General features: G+C 33.2%; 1 protein-coding gene across 8 annotated transcripts in view; it reads right to left on the bottom strand.

The window, feature by feature from the left end:
- Positions 1-21,694, bottom strand: part of PCDH17 (protocadherin 17) — a 100,934-nt gene that overhangs the window by 42,047 nt on the left and 37,193 nt on the right. For 4 of the 8 annotated variants that reach the window (XM_084982454.1, XM_084982453.1, XM_084982457.1 and 1 more), the window contains exons 3-4: positions 20,809-20,867; positions 20,502-20,674 (exon numbers count right to left, since the gene is read on the bottom strand). In XM_084982454.1, coding sequence (XP_084838580.1) covers positions 20,502-20,674; positions 20,809-20,867 — 232 coding nt within the window. The remainder of the gene's footprint in view (positions 1-20,501; positions 20,675-20,808; positions 20,868-21,694) is intronic. The other 4 variants (XM_084982455.1, XM_084982456.1, XR_014820040.1 and 1 more) reach the window with 2 other exon arrangements.

Genomic DNA, 21,694 nt, shown 5'->3' with positions numbered 1-21,694 from the left:
CAAAGAATTTTTAAATGTACTACCTACCTATCCAAAAAGAGGAACCCATGATTTCTAAAGACTTTAGAGGAAATGGAGTGGGGGAAGGGAGTAATTGGATTAAGCTTTTTTCAGCAGAGGAAATTTTCAAAGATGTCTGTACCCTATAACACGATAAGTGATCTAAATGAACAATCTCTCTCTACGCAGTTTATCCTGACCAAATACTCTCATGGGATTCCAACCACTCTGATTATATTTGCACCTGGTGAGGGAAAACAATCTATCATACTTTAGGATTTCCTCCCCTGGGGGGGATCCCTCCACAGCTTCATCCTTAGACATATGGAAGGTGGATCACATGAGTCTGTGCTCTCCATCCTCCTGTGTGGACGAAAATCCCATTCTTCTTTTTAGGTCCTCATGGTCAAATTCACAGTCAAATGCATACATGTTTTATCTATTTCAATCATAACATTAGGTCACACTTTACTGAATCCAAATGAAAAGCACTAGGTCAACCATAAATGAGCCCTCTTCCCCTACACTAAGAACTATTTCAGAGCTAGTCTTGTGATGATGCAACTTTAGAATTTTTGTTAATGAAGAGTTGGTTTCTTTAACAAGAATGACCCTAAAGAGCCAGTCAGGTCTGTAAAATGTAAATTTAAATCCAATCGAGATTGTGTTTAATCAAACAGTTATTTCTAATTCAAACACTTCAAATGGCCTATCCAGACATTCTAGGAACCTACATTGACATCAAGGGGATCCTTCCACACAATGGGAATGAAGTTTCAGCTCTCTATCTGTCTTTCAAGTCATTACTGGTGTTTTGTGGGTCACGTTTTCTTTTTCTTTCTTTCTTTCTCTCTTTCTTTCTCTTTCTTCCTTTCTTTCTTTCTTTCTTTCTTTCTTTCTTTCTTTCTTTCTTTCTTTCTTTCTTTCTTTCTTTCTTTCTTTCTTTCTTTCTTTCTTTCTTTTTTTTTTTCCTTTGGTCCTTTTAGGGCCATACCCACAGTACATGAAGATTCCCAGGCTAGGGGTCGAATCAGGGCTGTAGCTGCTGGCCTATGCCACAGCCACAGCAACTCGGGATCTGAGCTACATCTGAGACCTACGCCATAGAACATGGCAAAGCCAGATCCTTAACCCACTGAGCAAGGCCAGGGATGGAACCTTCGTCCTCATGGGTATTAGTCATATTCATTTAGGCTGAGACATGACAGAAACTCCTGTGGATCACTTTTCAAATTCAATAATTCTAACCATTTACCCTTCTTTAAAAGTGTCAGAAGAAATTTATTTTCTACTTGTGTAATACAGAATATAAAATGCCTTTTAATAATCAAAAGTAGAAATGTAAATGAGAATTTAAAAAGTTAACTACCTCAAATTTCATTTTATGAAATGAATTTGGAATTGCAGTTATATGCCATTCTTATACTTCTATTATAACCATTAATTAATATTCTGAATACATATTAGAGATTACTGATTAAGAGATATCTTGCAACTGGAAATCCTCCTATTTTACTCCTAATTTTTAGTTTATACATTAAGAGGATATAGTTCACTATGTGCTTATGAGGAAATATTAATATTTAAAATAAAAATGCAATCATCATCATAACAAAAAGGTTGTGAAACAGACCACAGTGACATTCTGGGCTCAAAAATTCCAAACATCCCTTGTTGATTGCACAAGAGATTTCAAATTATTTAACCATAGGACATTCGTGGAGGAAATGATTAAACTTTCATTTAACCTTGAAAACTCAAATATATCTTCTTTTGCCTTATCTAATATAATAGCATCAGCAAATCTAGTTTCTAAGTCTAAAATTTATATGACTTTCCTATTCTATATCTACTTTATCACATTATACATCTCCTTTCTAAATCATCCAGACTTTGTTCTCAGATAGGTTTTACATCCAATAAATTGCCAAATACTGCTAATTACTTATTTGCAGTGTATCATATCTTTATCTTTCCATTCAAACTGACCACCACATGACTTTTGTCTTTATTACTTTATATGGACATTACTGAGTTGAACTGGTTTCCTGGAAGTCACCGCTCCCTTCCTACAATTTGTGCAGTCATGGAAAGAGTCTTCCTAGTTATGTTACGATCCTGCCCACACATTTTCAATGGCTTCCTGCCGATCACTAAAAATGCTCAAATACTTGAGTTAAAGTTCTGCACAATTTTGCATTCTCAATTTATTTTCTTCCAAAGTTAATAAATTTTAAAAGAAACTTTAAATTTTTAGAAAGTTTTTATTTATAGAAAAATTTTAAAATAGACTACAGAGTGTTCCATATGCACACCCAATTGGCTTATTTTTAACATCTTACATTCATATGGAACATTTGTCATAATTAAATAAATCAATACTGATACATTATTATTAAACCCCATTTTTAACTCAGATTTCCTTAGTTTTTACCTTATGTTATTTTTTCTGTTCAAAGATTCTCTCTGCGGGATATCATTCCTCAATATTTTCATCTGTATTAAGAGGATAAAAATTCCATCCTCAACTTTCACAGCTGCAGATAAATTTTTACCTCACCTAATTTTGAAAGTTAACTTTTCCATAGTCATTGATTTTCACATCTTAGATCTAATGTGTGTTTTTCAGACGAATATGTTTCACTAATAAAAAGTCAAATCAGATGTTGTTCCAAGAGCTTTGAATAAAACAGACACCTACTGAGGCAAACAAAAAATCAGGTTTGTTTTGCGCATAATTTCTTTCCCTAGTGCCACTTACAGTATATGGCCCAAATAACTGTTGAATTATTTAATGCAAACTATATCTGAGAAGACGAAAAAAAGCATATACCACTTTGAAGCACCAGTAATGCTTTATACATCAGTATAGTTATTACTAGGTAGATTAGTTTTTTTTTACCTTGCCTAATATTTTTAAGAGCATAAACATAATGATAAAGAAATACCTATAGTACCTAGGGACTAAACTACTTTTATTATTACTTAAAATAAATTAGAAAGAAATTGTAGATGAGATACTAATTACTATCTATCATATCTATTTATATTTGAAGATGTTAATAAGGATTTATATGGCAACATACTATTGACTCTTTTGAATTTCAGTATGTCTTTGAATCAAAACAAGATAGAAATATGACTTCTTTTTAAAGTAATTCATGATGCAGATATGTTCCGCCAGATAGAATTAATGACTGTGTTGCATTATTAAAGTGAAATTAAGTGGTTTAACATTATTGAATTGATATCAGAGAAAAACTGGTTACATCTGAAGAAAATGACAGTGTATCACTCAAACACTGATGGTATTAACACATTACCCAGAATGTTCAAATGAGCTGATAATATGTGAAGAATAAATATATTGAAATTAATGTATTTATAATCATAATATAATCCAAAAAGGAAATTAAGCAAAATATGTAACCTCTATTTATGAAAACATATTACTTATAACCTAAAAACAAATAACCTGACCTACGGCTTTTTAAAAAGCTGCTACTTGCACCCTTTTCAACATTCAAAAGTTTTTAAATTATGGTTAATAAAATATTGTCATGTGAACACAGATATAATGAGGTTGCTAATGCGTTTTGAATACTCTTGTGCTAATAAATATGTGTGAAAATGCATTATTATATATTGTTCATACACTTTGTAATTTCAAGGACAAGTCTCTAGTAACTTGGTATAATTTCCAGGCATAATTGCAATACATTGGAGAAGTTAATGATATTCTGATGGATGTAGGCTAAGTGTAATTAAAATAAATTTTTAAAGCTTTTGTCATTCAAATTATGAAGATAAATATAGCCATATAAACAAACTCCTGTATGTTTTAATACATATTTGTGTGGGTATAAAATGTAAAATAAGTTTATTAATCAAAATACAGAACTTCAAAGTTATATCTCCTAAAAACGGTCTAGAAGGAGAAGTATTTCTTAACCTCTGGAGTTTTGTAAAACCTAATTTGTTTTTTTTTTTTAATCTCAATGTTTTATCTTAAAAAAGGAGCAAAAACATAGCATTGGTGTCCTCAGTAAAATGCAAGGCAGAAATCTGGAAAACTTTGCTTTCTGAAGTGTTGTTTCTTGAATCTTTATTTTTTAAAAATATATGTTCTTCTTAAAATATTAATTCCAGTGGATCTCATATCATGCCCTGAAGAGGCACACTCACCCTTCTTTTTAGTAACTCTTCAGTGTATGAGTACCTTCAGATATTCCTTTTCTTTCACTTTTGACAGTTTTCATTTTCACTATTATTTTCACTGCATTACTCTATTCCTTTGGATAAACTTATATAAATTGACAGTTTTTAAAATATAAATTGACAGTACGTGTTGGAGTTACCTTGTGGTGCAGCAGGTTTAGTACCTGGTGCTGTCACTGCATCAGCTTATGTCACTACCACAGTGCAGTTTCCCTCCCTGGCCCGGGAATTTCCACATGCCCCAGGCCTGGTGAAAAAAGGAGAGAGTGAGAGAAAGAGAGAAAGGGAGAGGGAGAGAGGGAAAGAGAGAGAGGGAGAGGGAAAGAGAGAGGGAGAGAGAAAGAGAGAGACACAACCTTTGGAGTTCTCTTGTGGCATGGTGGGTTAAGGATCCACCATTGTCACTGCAGCAGCCAATGTAGCTGTTATGTCGTGTGTTCAATCCTTGGTCAGGGAACTTCCACATGCCATGGGTATAGCCAATAAATTAACTGATTCATTACAAAAAATTAAATAAAATCAGTACATGGATAATTACAACAATATTCGTATTTCACAAGTAAATAAACACCATTTGTTGGATTCTAATCTATTTTCTTACAAATCTTCTCAGCCCAGGAATATGAAGGACCAATTCTGAGCCCTATGGACTCTTTATCTGCCTCACCCAAGGTTCATTATTGCATTTACTTACAAGATAGACTTCCATTGTACTGATGTCTCCTGTGTATCATAGTAGCAATTTGCTTTACTATTTTTCTGAACACGTCAGTTTATCTACTTGCTTTAATTTTTTGTATACTGTATAGTCCAATATTAAAAATAGATGCTCAAAAGCTAACCCAAATTTATCCATCTGTCCCTCAATATGAGAGTATATTCTGAGTGTCTACACATACTTCAAATACAGGAGTAATATTTTTCAAATAGATTGTACTTGCTTATTGTGTTGTCCATTTCTCTTTTCACCCATTCCTACTCTACCACGTACTTTCTCTGCACCTTGCTTTAGATAACCTATGGTTTTCAACAGTCCAACCATATTATTAAGACTTGATGGAAGTTTTTAATATTGAAAAATTTGATGACCCTCTCTTACTCGCTACCAAGATGTTAAGGTCTTTATCCTCCAAATATTATCACCCTTTATTTTTCACTATCACTTAGACTAGTTAGAATTTTGTTGCCTCTCATGTGGGCCACCGCAATGTGACATAATGAAATGACTCATGAAATTAGAATCAGATCCCTAGGCCAAAATTCTGGCTCAGCCACATAAAAGTTCAGTGACTTTAGATTGGTCATTTCCTCTCTTCAGAATGGAAATGACAATGACTATCTTATAAAATTATTGAAAAATCATCAAAGTTAAATGAGATAATCAATTAAATATGCAAAAATTAACTTATGAAGTCATTAAACATTTGTGGGATCTGTTTCTAACCATAATAGAATAGACTTCTCTAAGGATTAATTCAGTGTCATGTCATTTACCAGATTAAAATACTCTAGGATTTATCCAATGACTTTGAGTTCCCTAAAATCTTAATCTGTAGTTTTAAATTTTGATAAATCTTTTAAAAAAACTAAACATTGGGAATACCTTGTAGAATAAAAATATCTCCTTCACACATAGAGCATGCAGACTCCTCAGGGAGGTAAGTCACCTCAAAGAAAGTTTTCAGCACTAGATTCTCTTTCTCTAGTAAGAAAAGAAGAAACTGAAAGATCTCCCAGGCTGGTTTATAGTAAATTAGCAGGAGAATGACAAAAGGGGGGAGTTTATAGGCCATAGTTAAAAGTCCAAATTTTAAGTACTCTGCGAAGCCACTAAAGAGTATTTTTTTTACCTTTTTTTTTTTACTTTTTTTTATTACTCAAATGAATTTATCACATCTGTAGTTGTATAATGATCATAACAATCTGAGTTTTAAATGAATTTACATCTCAAACAAACAGAGAGGGCAGCAGGTAGCTATCTACCTTGGAAGGTATTTTGATGTGATGGATAAATACACTGGAAGTAAGTGAATTGAAAAAGTGGAATAGACTGGTGGTAACAACAGGATTAATGACACATGCTTTGATGAGGAAAGAAAGGAAATAAGAGGAATTCCTTTCTTTCTGACTGGAGTGCCTATGTAAAACCCCAATTACTGAGATTACAAAGGAGCTGGTTGGAAGAGATTGAGAAAGAACTGTATGGGGGGGGGGAGTGTTGGCAGTTTGGGGGTGGAAAAAATGAAATAAGTTGAATTTTTTCAAGTTTTTTTGCCACATTTTAATTGCACAAAAACATTGATTAATGCTGGAGAATTGTAAAGTGTCTTAGGTATACCTATGGACTACAGTGTCTTATAAACTGTAGATTACGAATATAAGTGGAATTAAATTTGTGTATATAACAAATATCTCTGAGCAGTCTGTCACAGTTTTAAAAGTAAACTAATGGTAGAGCTTAATACAGAAAGCATTTTAAGAACAAAATTTACTTCATTTACTATTCAAAAATAGCAAAAGCACCTTTTTATCTAACTTAAGAGAAATGAATGGGGAGATAGAATATACATCTGGAACTCTCTTGTTTTATTGTTTTTACCAGTGATTACATATTAATAAAATTACTCTCACATAGGAAGATGACTTTCAGATATATATGGAAATTAAAGTATTTTCCAAATGGTATCGACATATTAGAAAAACTTGTGTCTTCTCTCCAAGATTAGGGTTAACTGCAGAATACGTAGCCATGAAACAAAGATTATTCTAAGTAAAGGCAAATAATGTATATAAGGGTAAAACAACAACAGTCTTAATATTAGCGCTTCAGGAAAATGTCAAAATGATAATAATAATAAAATAACGGCAATTAAATGTGGTACTGAAGAACCATTCATTAAGCATCAATAATCAGATTCAACTCTACTTTCAAAAGTAAGACATCCTATTTTTGAACTTTGAAATTCTGGTATAACTTCCCTGTGAGCTCTCTTTTTCGCATTATTGTTGAAGACTGTAAATAAACAAAAGGAAGTAGGATGGAGAAAGCACAGACATGGCATCAGACAGACAACTACTACACTGCCGAGGGCAGCAACCATGGGCATGATACACCAGTTCTTTATGATCAGGTTTTTCATCTATTAAGGATAATATCATTTTTAGCAACATGGATGGACCCTAGAAACTATCATGCTAAGTGAAGTCAGCCATACGTTGAGACACCAACATCATATGCTATCACAGGTGGAATCTGGAAAAAGGACAGACTGAACTTCTTTGCAGAACAGATGCTGACTCACAGACATTGAAAAACTTATGGTCTCCGGAGGAGACAGTTTGGGGGGTGGGGGATGTGTTTGGGCTATGGGATGGGAATCCTGTGAAATCAGATTGTTATGATCATTATACAATTACAGATGTGATAAATTCATTTGAGTAATAAAAAAATTTAAAAAAAAAGGATAATATCCACCTCATCAGCCTGCCATGAGGACAAATATGCTCAAAAGTGCTTGGTATGATGTTTGACATATAGTAGCTGTTCATATTTTTTTTCTTTTTAATTCCCTATAACTTGTAGCTGTTCTTTTGTTGTCTGATTAAATAGGTCCATGCAGCTTGTTATATGTTCATAATCTTTTAGGAGTTTCATTCAGATTTATATTTAAGATAGGGTCATCAGTTCTGCTGTGAATAAATATGAAAGGAAAAATCAACTTTGATCATAACTGAGAAATACATAGAGATGGTATTTTGAAATGAGTAATCCTTCTTTTGAGTTACGTTTATTTCTCAGAATGATTTCAATAAAAAACTCTTGGCTCAGAAATTAAATTACATTATGATATACAAAAATTAGAATATATTAAATATGCTTCTGTCCTTTTGAAACTTGATGAATGATCAGTTTTGGCCATTGGACTTCTCTGATTTCCAATCCTCCTCTGGTATTTTATTAATTAAATTTTCTAAAACAAAATTCTGATCAGGGAACTTTACTCAATAATAAAGTTTTTAATGGCCTATAGAATCAGATTCGAACTTTGTGGTACGGCATTTAAGGTCTTTCATAATTTGACTCCAATCCATTCATAATTGGGTCCAATCTCTCCCCGTTCCAACTCTCCATATCATACTCCCATAAAAATATCCCTACTTATTTGCCATTCCTGAATTATGTTATGACTTGCCTCATCTTGGATCATGTTATTTCCCAACTTTGAATACTCAATTCATCTGTATCTTGTAGTCCTGCTCTACCATCAAGACCCTATTAAAAGCATATCTAAATTATAAAGTAATTCTCTAGTGGAATTCATTAATTTTTATTTTTTATGTATACCACAGTATTTTAAAAATGTAATTACAGCTAGATGGATAGAGGGATGACATCCTCAAGAGCTAAACACCTTGAAGGCAGAGTCATATACATGGGTACTGAAATAATATGTATTGAGTTAATATATTCATATATTAATGGTAAAGAGAGCCACTCCTGAGCAATACAACTCCATGAGTAAAAGGAAAAATTATCAGATATATTCACTTAAGATTCAATCACCTATGGTTGTCTAGCAGTGTGGAGTAATGTACCTCATGTACATCATGAAGTCATTCTGCATGCATTAAAATTTTCTAAAGTTTTCTTGCCATCCTTCTTTGAAACAACTTTAAAAATGTTATTTTGTAGGGATAAAGGGTCAGATGTCTATATAGAGGATATTATGTAATAGAGTAATTAAAATTAAGAAGGAAATGACTTAGGACAAAAATAAAACAAAATTTCATCCCTCAACATGTTTTAAAAACCTCAAAAAATAAATAAAATAAAATCCAGGGAAGATGAATCAATCTCCATGAAATATGTATTTTGTTTCAAAATTATACCCAGTATCAGAGGTGGGAATGCATTTGTTACCTGTTTGCAAATCCTAAAACTACTACTCAAAATGTTCTTATGACATGATTAAGCATTTAAATGTTCAAGGATTAAACACATAGTGTTCTTGCCAAAGTAAATACTCATCACATAAAATGATTTCAGGGGTAACAGAATATTTTGGTCTATGCTGGGTCTTCAACTACAGATTTCTGTTATCGCTTAATAGGAAACTAGATTGAATAATTTCTCTTGGTGGTAAACAATATTTTTTCATTAAGTTACTATGAGAATTGTCATCAATATAACTAGTTCCCAAGAATTTAAAGAAGGAAAAGCCCTAATATACAGACTAAGTAAAAGTCTGCAATTTCTTACACATTTTAAATCCAAAAAAATTTTTCAGGAATTTTGTTACTCATTTGGTAGTAAAAATTGACTTGAACTGACATGGGCTATCTATATTATTCACTTATTCCCATTTAATATAAGTATTTAGACTTTTTACTACAAAATTATTCATGTACTTAATTGTGAGTACTGGCACAGATCCCAGTGGGCATTTTATATATTGTATATGTATTACATCATTTACCTAAAATATAAAAAATTCTTAAGTCTGGAAAACATCTAAATTGTAGGCCTACACATGAAAATATCAGCTTTCAAAAATCCATGCAAGCTACAAAATTGAAAGGAACTAGTAGAGTTAATTTAAACATATTTATGTACTTGGTTTGATATATTATAGGTTCCTACTTCTGTTTTTTTAACAATTATAAATATGAAATAATGGCATATCTGTTTCGACAGATATTAATCTTGCAGTAGAATATTTTGGTAACTTTCCAAGCTCCTGTGGCTTTTCCCAAATGTTTCATTTATATAACACCAGTGTTTTGTGAAATAATGAGATTGATGAACTTTGCTTTCCACTTTATAGAGAAGATTGGAACCACCTATTATGAGCTCCTGATAAGTATTTTCCTTGGTCTCCACATTGCTGTTCATCTCCTTAAATTTATTTCTCCTTTCTTTCTTTTATGGAAAAAGAGTTTATCTTCACTTTAAAGCTAGCATCTCCCTGAGTTCCCTGGTGGCTCAGTGGGTAAAGGACCTGGCATTGTTACTGCTGTGTCTCACGTCACTGCTACGGCTGCAGGTTCAATGCCTGGCCCAGGAACTTCCACGTGCCATAGGCACAGCCAAAAAAAAAAAAAAAAAAAACAAAACCTAGCATCCCCAATATGCTGGAATAACCTCTACCTAATTCATACTGTCCTTTATTAATTCCTTATAAGTGGATCATTTACCTCTGTGTACTGATACTCAGTTAGTTTGAATAATTAAAGCATTCTTCTATCTATAATTCCATCTCCTTTTAAGTATTTTTTCCACTTTCTTTTCCTTATTCCATCATTTGGGAGTTTTCTTGGAATAAGAAAAATGTCTGTCTCCTATTCCTGACCCTGCTTCCCTGGTGTATCATTTAAAAATCTCCTTCCTTTTTTCATTATTCCATCATAACTCCTCATAGAAACCAAGAGCAACCTGTTAGTTATCAAATTGAAGTGTCCCTTGAGCCTCATTTCTTGCATTTATCTAAAGAGTCAACATGCTTCTTTTTATCTATCTTTGAGTATGTGACAACACCATGGCTGCTAGTTCCTCCTATCCTTACTGACTACTTCTTTCCTGTTTCCATTGTCATCCCTTGTTCCTTCTGTCTGTTCTCAGCTGGACACAGTAAACTACTATTTATCCCCCAACATTACTTCCATAACCTATGATTGAGTTTATGTATTTGTTGTGTTTCTTCTCAGAGTAAAAACCTTGTTCATTCCTTAAGTCCCAGCTCAAACTTAATATTATGTATGAAGTCTTCCTTGAATAATTATTAGTATTTTATCCCTCCTTTTCAAACTCTTATATACTTTCATTTATGCATAATCAATAGCATGTTACATTCTACACTTCATAGTATTTTCAGACTATAAGTTCTGTGAAAATGGGGTTCATGAGTCTCAAGAAGATTCACTTGAAAATTATATCCTTATTCGAATATAAGCAGCACATGAACAGGAATATTTATTTATTCCACCTACTACTCAATCCTTAACACTTGGAGAAGTGCCTGGCACATACCAGAAGGCCAACAAATATTTCTGGAATAAATATTCAACACAGCATCTAAGTTAGTGCCATATACATAATAGATGCTATGTACAAGTTACTGAGTTATATTAAAAATTCAAAACATATGATTCTAAGTAAAGTTTTTTTTAATAGTGAGCTCTGGAAGTCACACATTTAAGCCAGTGATGCCAGATCATGTATTCAGAAACTGTTCTCAGGACTAGTTTGTGAACCAAAAAATAGAACCAGTTCAGTATCATTTTGTTTTAAATAAAAACTGTTACCCAGCTTGATTGATGAATTGGTTTAATTTGGCTCTCAATTACACTGGCTGGAAATGAAATTAAAAAGTCTAGACTTCAGTCAAATAATTCATCTAGAGGGTCTCCAGATTTTGGATTGTCACAGAACATACTGATTATGTTTCTTTGCCAATTGAATTATTATTGAACTTTTCTCCTTCTCACCTCCTTTTGCAAGATTCTGTCCTGGATTCTACTCTCTTTTCTTCTCAATAATTGCTATCATCTGTTTACTTTAAGTGTGATCCTATGTCAATGACTTCCACATTCATACCCGCGACCTCCCCTATAATAACCAAACTATCATCTCCAGTTGCTTCTTCTGATGCTAAACTTTTTCACTTCTCATATGTTTTCCCCTTTTACCTCCCACATGTTTTCCCCATGATGACCTCACTCTGTCTTTCCCAGCTTAGTAAACTGAACTCAGTTACCCAAGTCACAATTCTGAGATTCATTATCACAAGTTTACAACTACCTTACTGCTTTCTGAACCTTTTCTCAAAGGTCTGGTGAATTGAAGGTTTTTTGTTTTCTGTTTTTGTTTTTGTCCTAGCATCTTTGAATGGTAAAATGTCTTTATTAAGTCATTTTCAGTATAGAAATAAACATTAATCATTTAGAGAAAATGTAGTAAGTTTCAAATACTGATGTGTTAATTTAATATATGTAGTATATATTACATAAAACTTACTTAAATTCATTAAAGGACATTAAATATTTCAAGTCATATCCAATTTACTTGGGCATCAAATTATATTTTTTTCCTTTAGAAATCCTTACATCAAAATCAATTTCAAATGAATACTGAGTAACATTATAAGCAAAAAAGTAGTGGCATACCTTAAAAGAAATTTTTAATCTTCCAATCTGTTCCATTGTTGCTATCTATTCACTACTCTAGGCTTCATTTTTGCCTTGCCTTTATATTACTTGCCCAGTTTCTTAATTGTATCCCCATCTATGGAGACATTGCCATAAAAATCATCCCTTGAAAATCAAAGTTTGACATGCTACCTCTGAACCTCTAAGGGCTGCCTGTCAGTGGTCCCATTCTGGGCTTCTCCTTACCTCCTCCATTTCACCTCTACTGACCATCATTCCTACTCCTACACATCACTATTGACATGCCTCTGACAGTGGCTTGACATACACTGCTTCCTTCCGTCTATGTTTCTGAGAGTACATACCAATCTCCCTACTTTGACTTCATGCTGACAAGTGAGCTAAACATGTTCTGAAAAGTCAGCTCTGAAGCCTTCTTCTCCTCCAGGAATTCTTCCTTAATCCCCCAAATCTGGCTATATTCCCCTTCTCCCAATTCCGTTAACACTGAAGACAGATTTCTTACTGCACCAGTCGCATAGTTTGTCTGTCAAATTCTCTTGCCACACCGTGAACTCCTTGAGGACCCAGGCTGTGCTTTAGCTCATCCTTGCATGCCTGGCACATTTATTCGAAGAAAACCTAAGTGATTGAACAAATGAAAATCTGTCCTGGCACCACCATTCCTTACATGCTAAGAAAGCATCAAGGACCCATAGGTAGGAGAAGTGTAGGTATTGTGTCCAGATTGAAGAAATTTTTACAATCCTAGTGCTTGGTGACAAATAATCCAGTAGTATCAATGTCTAACTTCTGGAATAATACATTTAATTGACCTTTTTGGAGCTTTTATTCAATATCATATATATGTAAAATGTTTATTCAATGAAAGAATCAAGTTCTGAAGCATGGCAGCTGACATCTTCAGATTAATAAGGAAATGAAGTGTGATGACAAATCTGAAGTACCAGTTTGAAGACTTCGAGGTATCTCTTAATATGTTAGAGGAATTCCTAGAAGGATGGAAAGGGCCTTGGACAGAAAATTATAATTAGAAATCTGGAACTAGTTCTACCTCTGCCACCTACTTGAAGACTCCACGGAAGTCACCTAATCTGTCTGTTTTCTTACCTCCACAATAGGGGAGTTATATTTCAGGGATTCTTGCCCTCATGTTTTGTAATATGGTTTTCAAAAGAACAAAGAAACTGCGATATTGGAACATGCTCTTAAAGTGAACTAACAGGAAATTGCTGGGAGAAATTTTAAATCTAATAACAGTATTTTCTTACAGTTCTTAATTAGGAGATGAATTGATAATCATTTAAAATTTTTGTAGTTAATGGGCACACTCCTACTTTCACAAAAATGTATATATTATTACAGAATTGTATCTATAAAAAATGAAAACATATTAGCATTATAAAAAAAATACAAAAAGTAAAACCCTCTGGTTCTTTGATTTGAGAGAGAGAATGATTCTAAGGCTAGGGAGGGTTCCCCTGCCCTAAGGATAAGACAAAACGAGTTTCGAAAGTTTGGGAAATACTGTCCCAATGTTTCCCAATTGGAATGTTTCAGCAAAAGTCATTGCTGTGCTTACTAAAAAAAAAAAGAGAATCTCAAAATCACATTGAGTCTATAGTAAATCATGCAACACTTGTTAGAGAGGCTTTACTTACGATGAGCAACAAATGTGAGGGTGATAAAATCTCTCTATTTTCATGATACCAGATGCTGGATTCTAGAAGCAGATGTTTGCACACGAGTAAAAGAGATGTCATTGAAACTTTTAAAGTTAGGTGAACTATGGGACAGTCGCAAAGCCTGGTAAGCAAAAATAAAGCTGCTCACAGTTTGGGAAATATTTTATCTGTAAAATGTAAAGCCAGATGAATTCAGCAAGTCCTAAAAGACAGCTCAGGGAGGTGGCACAATTGATATTACAGTGCTCTTGGATAGACAAAGCCTAATAAAAACTTACAGGGCTTGAAAAGAATATGAATTCTTGGCAAATAATGAAATTTCTTAAACGCCATGTGTGCAAATCATAAAGCGTCAGTGCCTCTAAAAATCCCTAAATGATTTTTTTCTCTGTCACTAAATATTCAACAGTTCCTTCCCAGCCCCCATATATCACAGTCATTTTCCATTTTCTCTCTAAGAAAAATGTACTATTAATAAGTGTACAGAAATACTTCTTTTAAAAATTATTTTCAGAGATTGCCAGATGGCTGCTGAAAGGATGGACACAGTCACCACCTTTATGGTCTTCCTTCCATAGAAGGGGATTTGCTGTTGCTTGTTATGGGTTGGTCTAGGAAAAGACACTGCTGATTGGGGTTCAAACTGCAGTAACCAGAATGCAGAATAGAAAACAGAACAGAAGCCTGAGAATATAAAAGTATTGCGCTAGCACTTTTTGAGTCAGGGTCAGTTCTAGGGGAAATTGCAAAGTAGGTCACGTTGTTGGACAATGTCCCAACCCTCTCCTTAAATCTTGACTGTGTGGCTCCACCCTCAATCCAGTGGACAACAGCCTCAACTTCTATTCTCCCATTCTCCTAATGCTACACTTTTGTAAATAGCTCCTTCATGGTGAAGTATAGGTTGTGAAAACCTTAAACTGTTTCCTTTCCAGACATACTTAGAAATACGGCAAAACTGCCATCATTATACAGTGAATTAGGGAGAGAGATGAGAAGGAGTGGGGCTCAGAGCCTCCCCAACCTCTGAAATCATATAACAAATAATGCAGTTGTTTAAATCGGCCTGATTCTGTTTGGAATATGGGGCTCACAAGCAAAATTCAAACACTGACTTAAAGGAAAAATAAGGAACAACAACAACAACAACAACAAAACCCTTTAGCTTTAGTTTCTGTAGTTTTCCAGAATGTCCTCTGGGAAGAGGGAAGGCAACCTTTAAGAATGTAATTTAGTTTTAAAACTGAATTCATTGGAGCAAATCTAGCTTATTTGACGTTTCCATTATTCTCAACTTTCTATTGATTATATTTTTATTAGATTTTAATCAGGGATTCCATTGTGAAATGTTTTGAATCCAGAATGTAATTTAAGAAGTTAGATTTTCTAGCAGTAGAGAGAACAGGAGTGGCACAGAGCTGAACAGAGTAAAAGAAATTATAAGGCAATTAAATAAAATGAGAAATGAGAAAGAATTTGAATGGAGCAACTCCTGAAGCTGGAAAACGTCCTGGAATCCAGGCACAGGGGAAAGGGAGATTTGGCAGTGGTGATGCTTCCACTGCAATCCCCAACATAGGTTGTCAGTATTCACAACTCACAAGGCTATTCCACTCACTTCAGACTTCAATTCAAGGACTTGGTTTCAGTCAATTATAAAGATATCAGAAGACGATTATCCTTAGAAAATTGAAAAATTCACTGAGCTATCAATAAGAAGCTCAGAAAGATCGCCGGTCAGCATTGATAAATACTGCACATTTATTACCTGGAAATCAATAGAGACTACTGAATTTTAGGGCAAGCTTATTAAGCTTTTTAAAAGAAAAAGTTATTGCTAACAATCAAAGTCCTTTACAGGGCTTTTGATGGATAGAAATGCAAAGGGATAGTACTTCTTTAAAGTCATAGTATCAATAATATTTTGAAGTATAAAATGTTAAGTTACTTTCAAAATTTTTTGAAAGAGTTTTTTAAAACAAAACAAAACAAAGCAAAACAATTTTTCCTTCTTTTTAGGGCTACACTTAGAGCACATGGAAGTTCCCAGGCTAGGGGTTGAATGGGAGATGCAACTGCTGGCCTACACCACAACCGCAAGAATGCTGATCTGAGCCATATCTGCAACTTACACCACAGCTCATGTCAACGCTAGATCCTTTAACCCACTGAGGGAGGCCAGGGATGGAACTTGCATGGATACTAGTCGGGTTCTTAACGTGCTGAACCACAACAGGAACTCCCTTTTTTGCTTTTTGCAAAGAATTTTACTCTTTACCAAACTGTGACTCTTCTTTATAGAAATAGAAAAAATAGCATTACATATTTTATTAGTTCTTGACATAGTTTTTTTCCTTACTCCAAAATATGAAATCAGCAAAATAAGATTAAATGTAAATTTTCTGTGTCATTTTTGAAAAACATGATTTATTATATATAAATATATACATTTGCCTTTTTAGGTAATATGCTACCATGGCACCATACCAATTCTGAAACATTTGGATTGTTTTATCTATTCTTTCTCTCTCTCTTTCTTTCTCTCTCTCTCTCCACCTACCTACCTATCTTTAATATTTTATGAAGAATATATGGGGAAAAGTCCAACTGACAAATTCAGAGGCAGGGCACAAGAACTGAACTCACAAAGAAATTAAGTATATTCTTTGAGATTTTTTAAAAATTACATTAAGAGAAATTAAAATAACTTCTTTATATTAGAGGGGTTTTTTTAATATAAAATCCTTAGAGCTTATCTTCAGCTGTAGTATAGTACATAACACCTTCCATTATTTTTCAAATATTTTTCTAAACTATACTTGTACTGTATATTTGGGGGTGATTAAACTAGTGGTAGCAAAAATACACAAATATCAGGACCACAACAAATGGAAAAAATTTAACAGCATAAAAGAGAAGGAAAAAGGTAACAATGAAGCTAATAAAATAAAATCTCAAAAGACTTACGTTATTTGCAGAGGAAAACTATTATTATAATAAAGTTCCATTGAAAATTTGAAGATTATTTCTAAATTGATTTTTTCTAAGTTTAAGAAATAGTGTAATTTATAAATAGAACATTATTTTCCTTAAAAGAGATATTTTAAATAGGGAAAGAAGCCAGCTAAATTAATATAGAAATGTAAAATACAATATGCTTTTTTTTAATTGAAATCTATTAACATTTTTTAGGATGAGAAAAGGACTAATAAAAAGGTTTCTTTTTCTTTAGCTTCTCGTTTAAGAGGAAATTTACTTTTGTTTTTTAGGAGATTTTTTAAGGTGTTAAAAATTAGGGTTTAACATATGAAATCTGACATGAGATAATTGTTTGAATACGACTGTCATCTTCTTTCATCTGTGAAGAAAATTATTCTTTATTGGTATGCATTGAATTAATTTGGCATTGGGTATCATGACGCTTTTCAAATAAATTAACAGAGTACACTGACCAAGATAATAACTGATTGCTTCTTCAAACATTTTAATTTTTTTCTGAGTAAACCATTCATTATGTGAATGGTATAAAGCATTGGTTAAGAAGGCAGGCCCTGAAGGAGTCCTATTTTATTTCTAATGCTGACTTCACTAATTACAGCTGTAGAACATTGAGAAAGTTTCTTAACATCTATTAAATGTGAGAGTAACAGTTCTTACCTACCTATAAATGAAATGAACATGAAACAGGATATTATGTTTTAACTATTGAATAATTCATTCAATGAATATAAACCATTTTGATGTTTTCCCTGAGGTTTGCACACATGAACTCAGGTTTTAACTTACTCTTCAATGTTTATTTGCTATATAGTCACAGCAATGAACCAGAATTCTCCCATTTGGAGATAAAGTTGTATAGAAAAGATACAAGTTCTGGTCATATCTAGATCTAAGATAAAATTCCAACCTGTTCTGCAGGTTAATAAATTTCCCATAAGCTCACTTTTCTTATATGTAAAATAAAAAGGATAATTACTTTAGAGTTTGCAGGTTAAATAAGCTATGCTGAAATGAAGCTAGCACAGCTTACAGTAAGTAGTAAAAACTCAATAAGTACAGTCTCCTCTGAATCTAATTAAGTGGCTAGATAGTTGTAAACATAGACACATAGACAGAAGAAAGATAAAGAAAGAAATGAAGGGAGAAAGAGACAAAAAAATGATCTAAATAATGGAAAGAGAAAGATAGATTGGAGGTAGATAGAGAGTTAGATGACATATGAAGGTAAATGAGAGGGGACTGTGAGAAAGACAGAGACAGAGACAGAGATCTCCCATCTCTACTAGTTACATAGTTTCTTGAAGGCTGGCTTCAAGTCACATTTATTTTTGATGTTGCTGAAGAACCTAACTTTCCTTACATATTGAAAGCATTTAATAGCTATTTACTAAATAAATGAATTAATGAATCAAATCAATCAATCAACAAAAGTAATTAACCCTTCAATATCCTGTTTTAAAGCAAAAGTCAGTCTCTCTCCTACATAATTCATAGCTTACCTCCTAAGTGTGGCTTTCAGATTCATGATAACTTCCCCACGTTTGTTAACAAGGATGTATGGAAACTATTTGTTTTACAGGAGACATTTCTATTGGCATTCTCACTCATAGAGTAGCAATTATTTTATGCATAATATTAATTAAAATGTCAACTATATATTCTTTTAAGAACAACAGCCACCCTTCTCAGATACTACTTTTTGATAGCAAAATAGAAAAAAAACAGCTTTTCACTATATATTATATTTACAGACATAAATTTCCTTTCTCTAAAGGGATCTTTTTTCATTCCTTTCAGATACACTGCTGAGTCAGTGGCTGAAAAGGAATTAAGGAGTTAATATGAGCAGTGGGCTTTTTTATATTAACTAAGTTTTTCATGAAGTTCTGACAATAAATGCAAACTTTTTACTTACTCTATGCAGCTTTACAAGTAGTAGCCAATAAATTGGTTGTAAATCACTTTATCACACACACAGATGAGTCTGTTAGACTATGCATTCACATATCAAGATCCAACAACCTATCACTTAAAATGTGCCTAAAATATTCATATCTAATAACATTGGATAGTCAAAATTCATCAAGACCATTTGTCACTTCAGCATTTCAAGTAAACATTCAAAGTTGCAGAAACTATAAATATCAGATAAGCATTCAAATAGCTTTTTTAAAAATAATTTTTAAAACAATATTGCACTGTTACACAAAAAAGCGGCTATGATATATCCGGCATTTACTACTTAGAAAAGAAGGCTTTGGGAGAGGTTACCCTTAAAATAAATCCAGCATAATTATATTCAATGCAGAAACATTATATGTATGAATTTATTTCTTACTGAATTATCTGTATGTATATGCATGTGTGTTTGAATTGAACTTTCAATAAGATGAGAGAAATTACAAAGCATTTTAGCTGCTGATGTATATGTGAGAGGACAGAATGTGCTAGAGGCAAAAATTGACTTTTTATGAATCACTAAGTGACTTAAAAGACTAAATGTGCACATAGTTTAAATGCAGTTTCTCAAAAAGTGGAAATAAATATTCAATATATTTTAGAATGATTAATGTTTTGAAAACTAATATTGAGTAATATATCATGTATTTTTAATTCTGAAATTTAATCTACATAACAGTTCTTTGCATTTTTTTATAAGTGGACATAAAAAAAGCCTATTGAAAGTCTAAATCTTACACATAAGAGTGGCTCAACTCTCTTTGGGTGAATCACTAGTAAATATCCCATTATGTTTGAAACAACAAAAATATCAAAATTAATAAAGAGGCATATCAAACTAATAAACCGAAGATAGACTTTTAGGAAAAAAAACATATATTTATGAAGAAGTATTACTTTTTTATCTGTATCAGGGTAAACAAGTTCATGTTTATTTGATAACCAGGAAGACTTAGGTGTAAATCAAAAGAAGAAGCCAGAACTCTGGCTTAGCTGTTACATGACTCTTGAAAAACTCCTTTTAAGCTAAAATCCACATGAAAAACAAACCAACACTGCTGAGAGCTATATAATTCCAATCAAGTTTTCATCTCACCTAAAAGTGCTATATTTATTCATTTTAACCTGTATCTTAATATGTTAAGATGCACATATCTAGGAAACATATGCCTTATTTTCCTTGTTAACGAAACACAAAATAAGATTCAAAAATGTTCATAAAGATAAGTAGCATCTCGTGACTTTGGCCAAGTTTTCATCCTAAAAGGATTACAGATTAAAATCCATGACCGTCCTTTTGCTGTGGTTACTAGGGTATTGAATGATGGCTTTTTGTCTGGGGCAAATTTGCTGCTCCTTTGGCAATATTATCAATGATTCATTCCAAGGTGATAAACTACAACTCTAGTACTATTAGGTTTATACTGATTGCTTAAGCTGTACACTCGGTAAGCATCAGAAGGCTTCACTCACCTTGTTCAAGTGGTTGGCTTTTAGTTGAAGTAGTTTTCATCTTGAGTGCCTCCCTAACAGACATGTCACAGCAGGAGCCTTTGTTAGTGTCTTGGTCACTGTCAGCCTGATCACTGTCCCCGTGCCCACTGTCTCTCAGGCTGGCTCTTTCTGGGTCCTTAAACGTGGAGCTACTGAAATACATATAAAGAAAAAAGAAGAGAAAGTGTTGTCTCTACAAGTTTGAATCTGAAGTGTAGTCTCTCGCAAAGCAATTTTGACACGAATGCAAATGGGGAAGCCGAGAAAGTTATTTAATAGGCCTTACCTTTGAACAAACTGCTGCCTGCTGCCCATGTAATTGGGCTCTGCGGGAAAATTGTCTGTCTGCGAAAGAGAAGGAAAAAAATACGTATAGTTGTACACTGGACAAATCTCCTGCAGAGCAACAAGATTTCCTAGTGGAAAAATGATTAATAATTCAAAAATTCCCTTAATCTTCAGATTTGTACATTTTAATTAAATTGGAAATTGCTGACATGTAATTATGTACTCAGAACAATTAAGTGATTCCGGTCCACAAATTACCTGTTAAAGTAAACAATGAGCCTGTCATAACTGGCATTCTCTGTTAGTAGCAGGATGGATAACACTGTCTGTGCTGTTTCATTACTAAGATATTAAGATTGAATATTTGTGGGAGGAGTGAAAAAATGACCTAATTTCTCCATATTAAAAGCGTGAATTATTTAATAATACTCATTTTTAAACATAATTACATCATCTGCTGGGATTCCATGCCCTTCTTGATGTAAAATCATTTAAAGTCATCCACTCCTCAACTAAGGGAAATAGGGCCTTTCCTTCAAATTCTTTCAAAGTAACAAATACGAGCTCGGAACGTAAGGTTGAATACATCTCTCTACTGCATTCTCATCTGTCTCCCTCCTCTGGAAATTGTCCTCAATACAAGCGAAAGGGGGACTTCTTCCTGGTTATTAAAATCCAAATAAAATAAAAATAAGAAATAAAATGTCACTTAAAACATTGAGAGTAAAGACACTGAGAAACCAGGCTTGTTTTTGTGGTTGTTTTTACTGCTTCCAAACTGCCATGGAGGTCTGCCAAAAAGAACTGAATTCTCCTTGTACCATGGAACAGAGTCTTTTGGGAAAAAGAGAGTAGATCTTTCATAGATCTCCCTATACTGTACA

This window comes from Sus scrofa, chromosome 11, assembly GCF_054392235.1.
Source record: "Sus scrofa isolate SSC_HxYL_T2T_F1_AM1 chromosome 11, Sscrofa_HxYL_maternal_Yorkshire_Landrace_v2.0, whole genome shotgun sequence".
NCBI classification, from domain to species: Eukaryota; Metazoa; Chordata; class Mammalia; order Artiodactyla; family Suidae; genus Sus; species Sus scrofa.
This window is presented reverse-complemented; position numbering and strand designations above follow the sequence as displayed.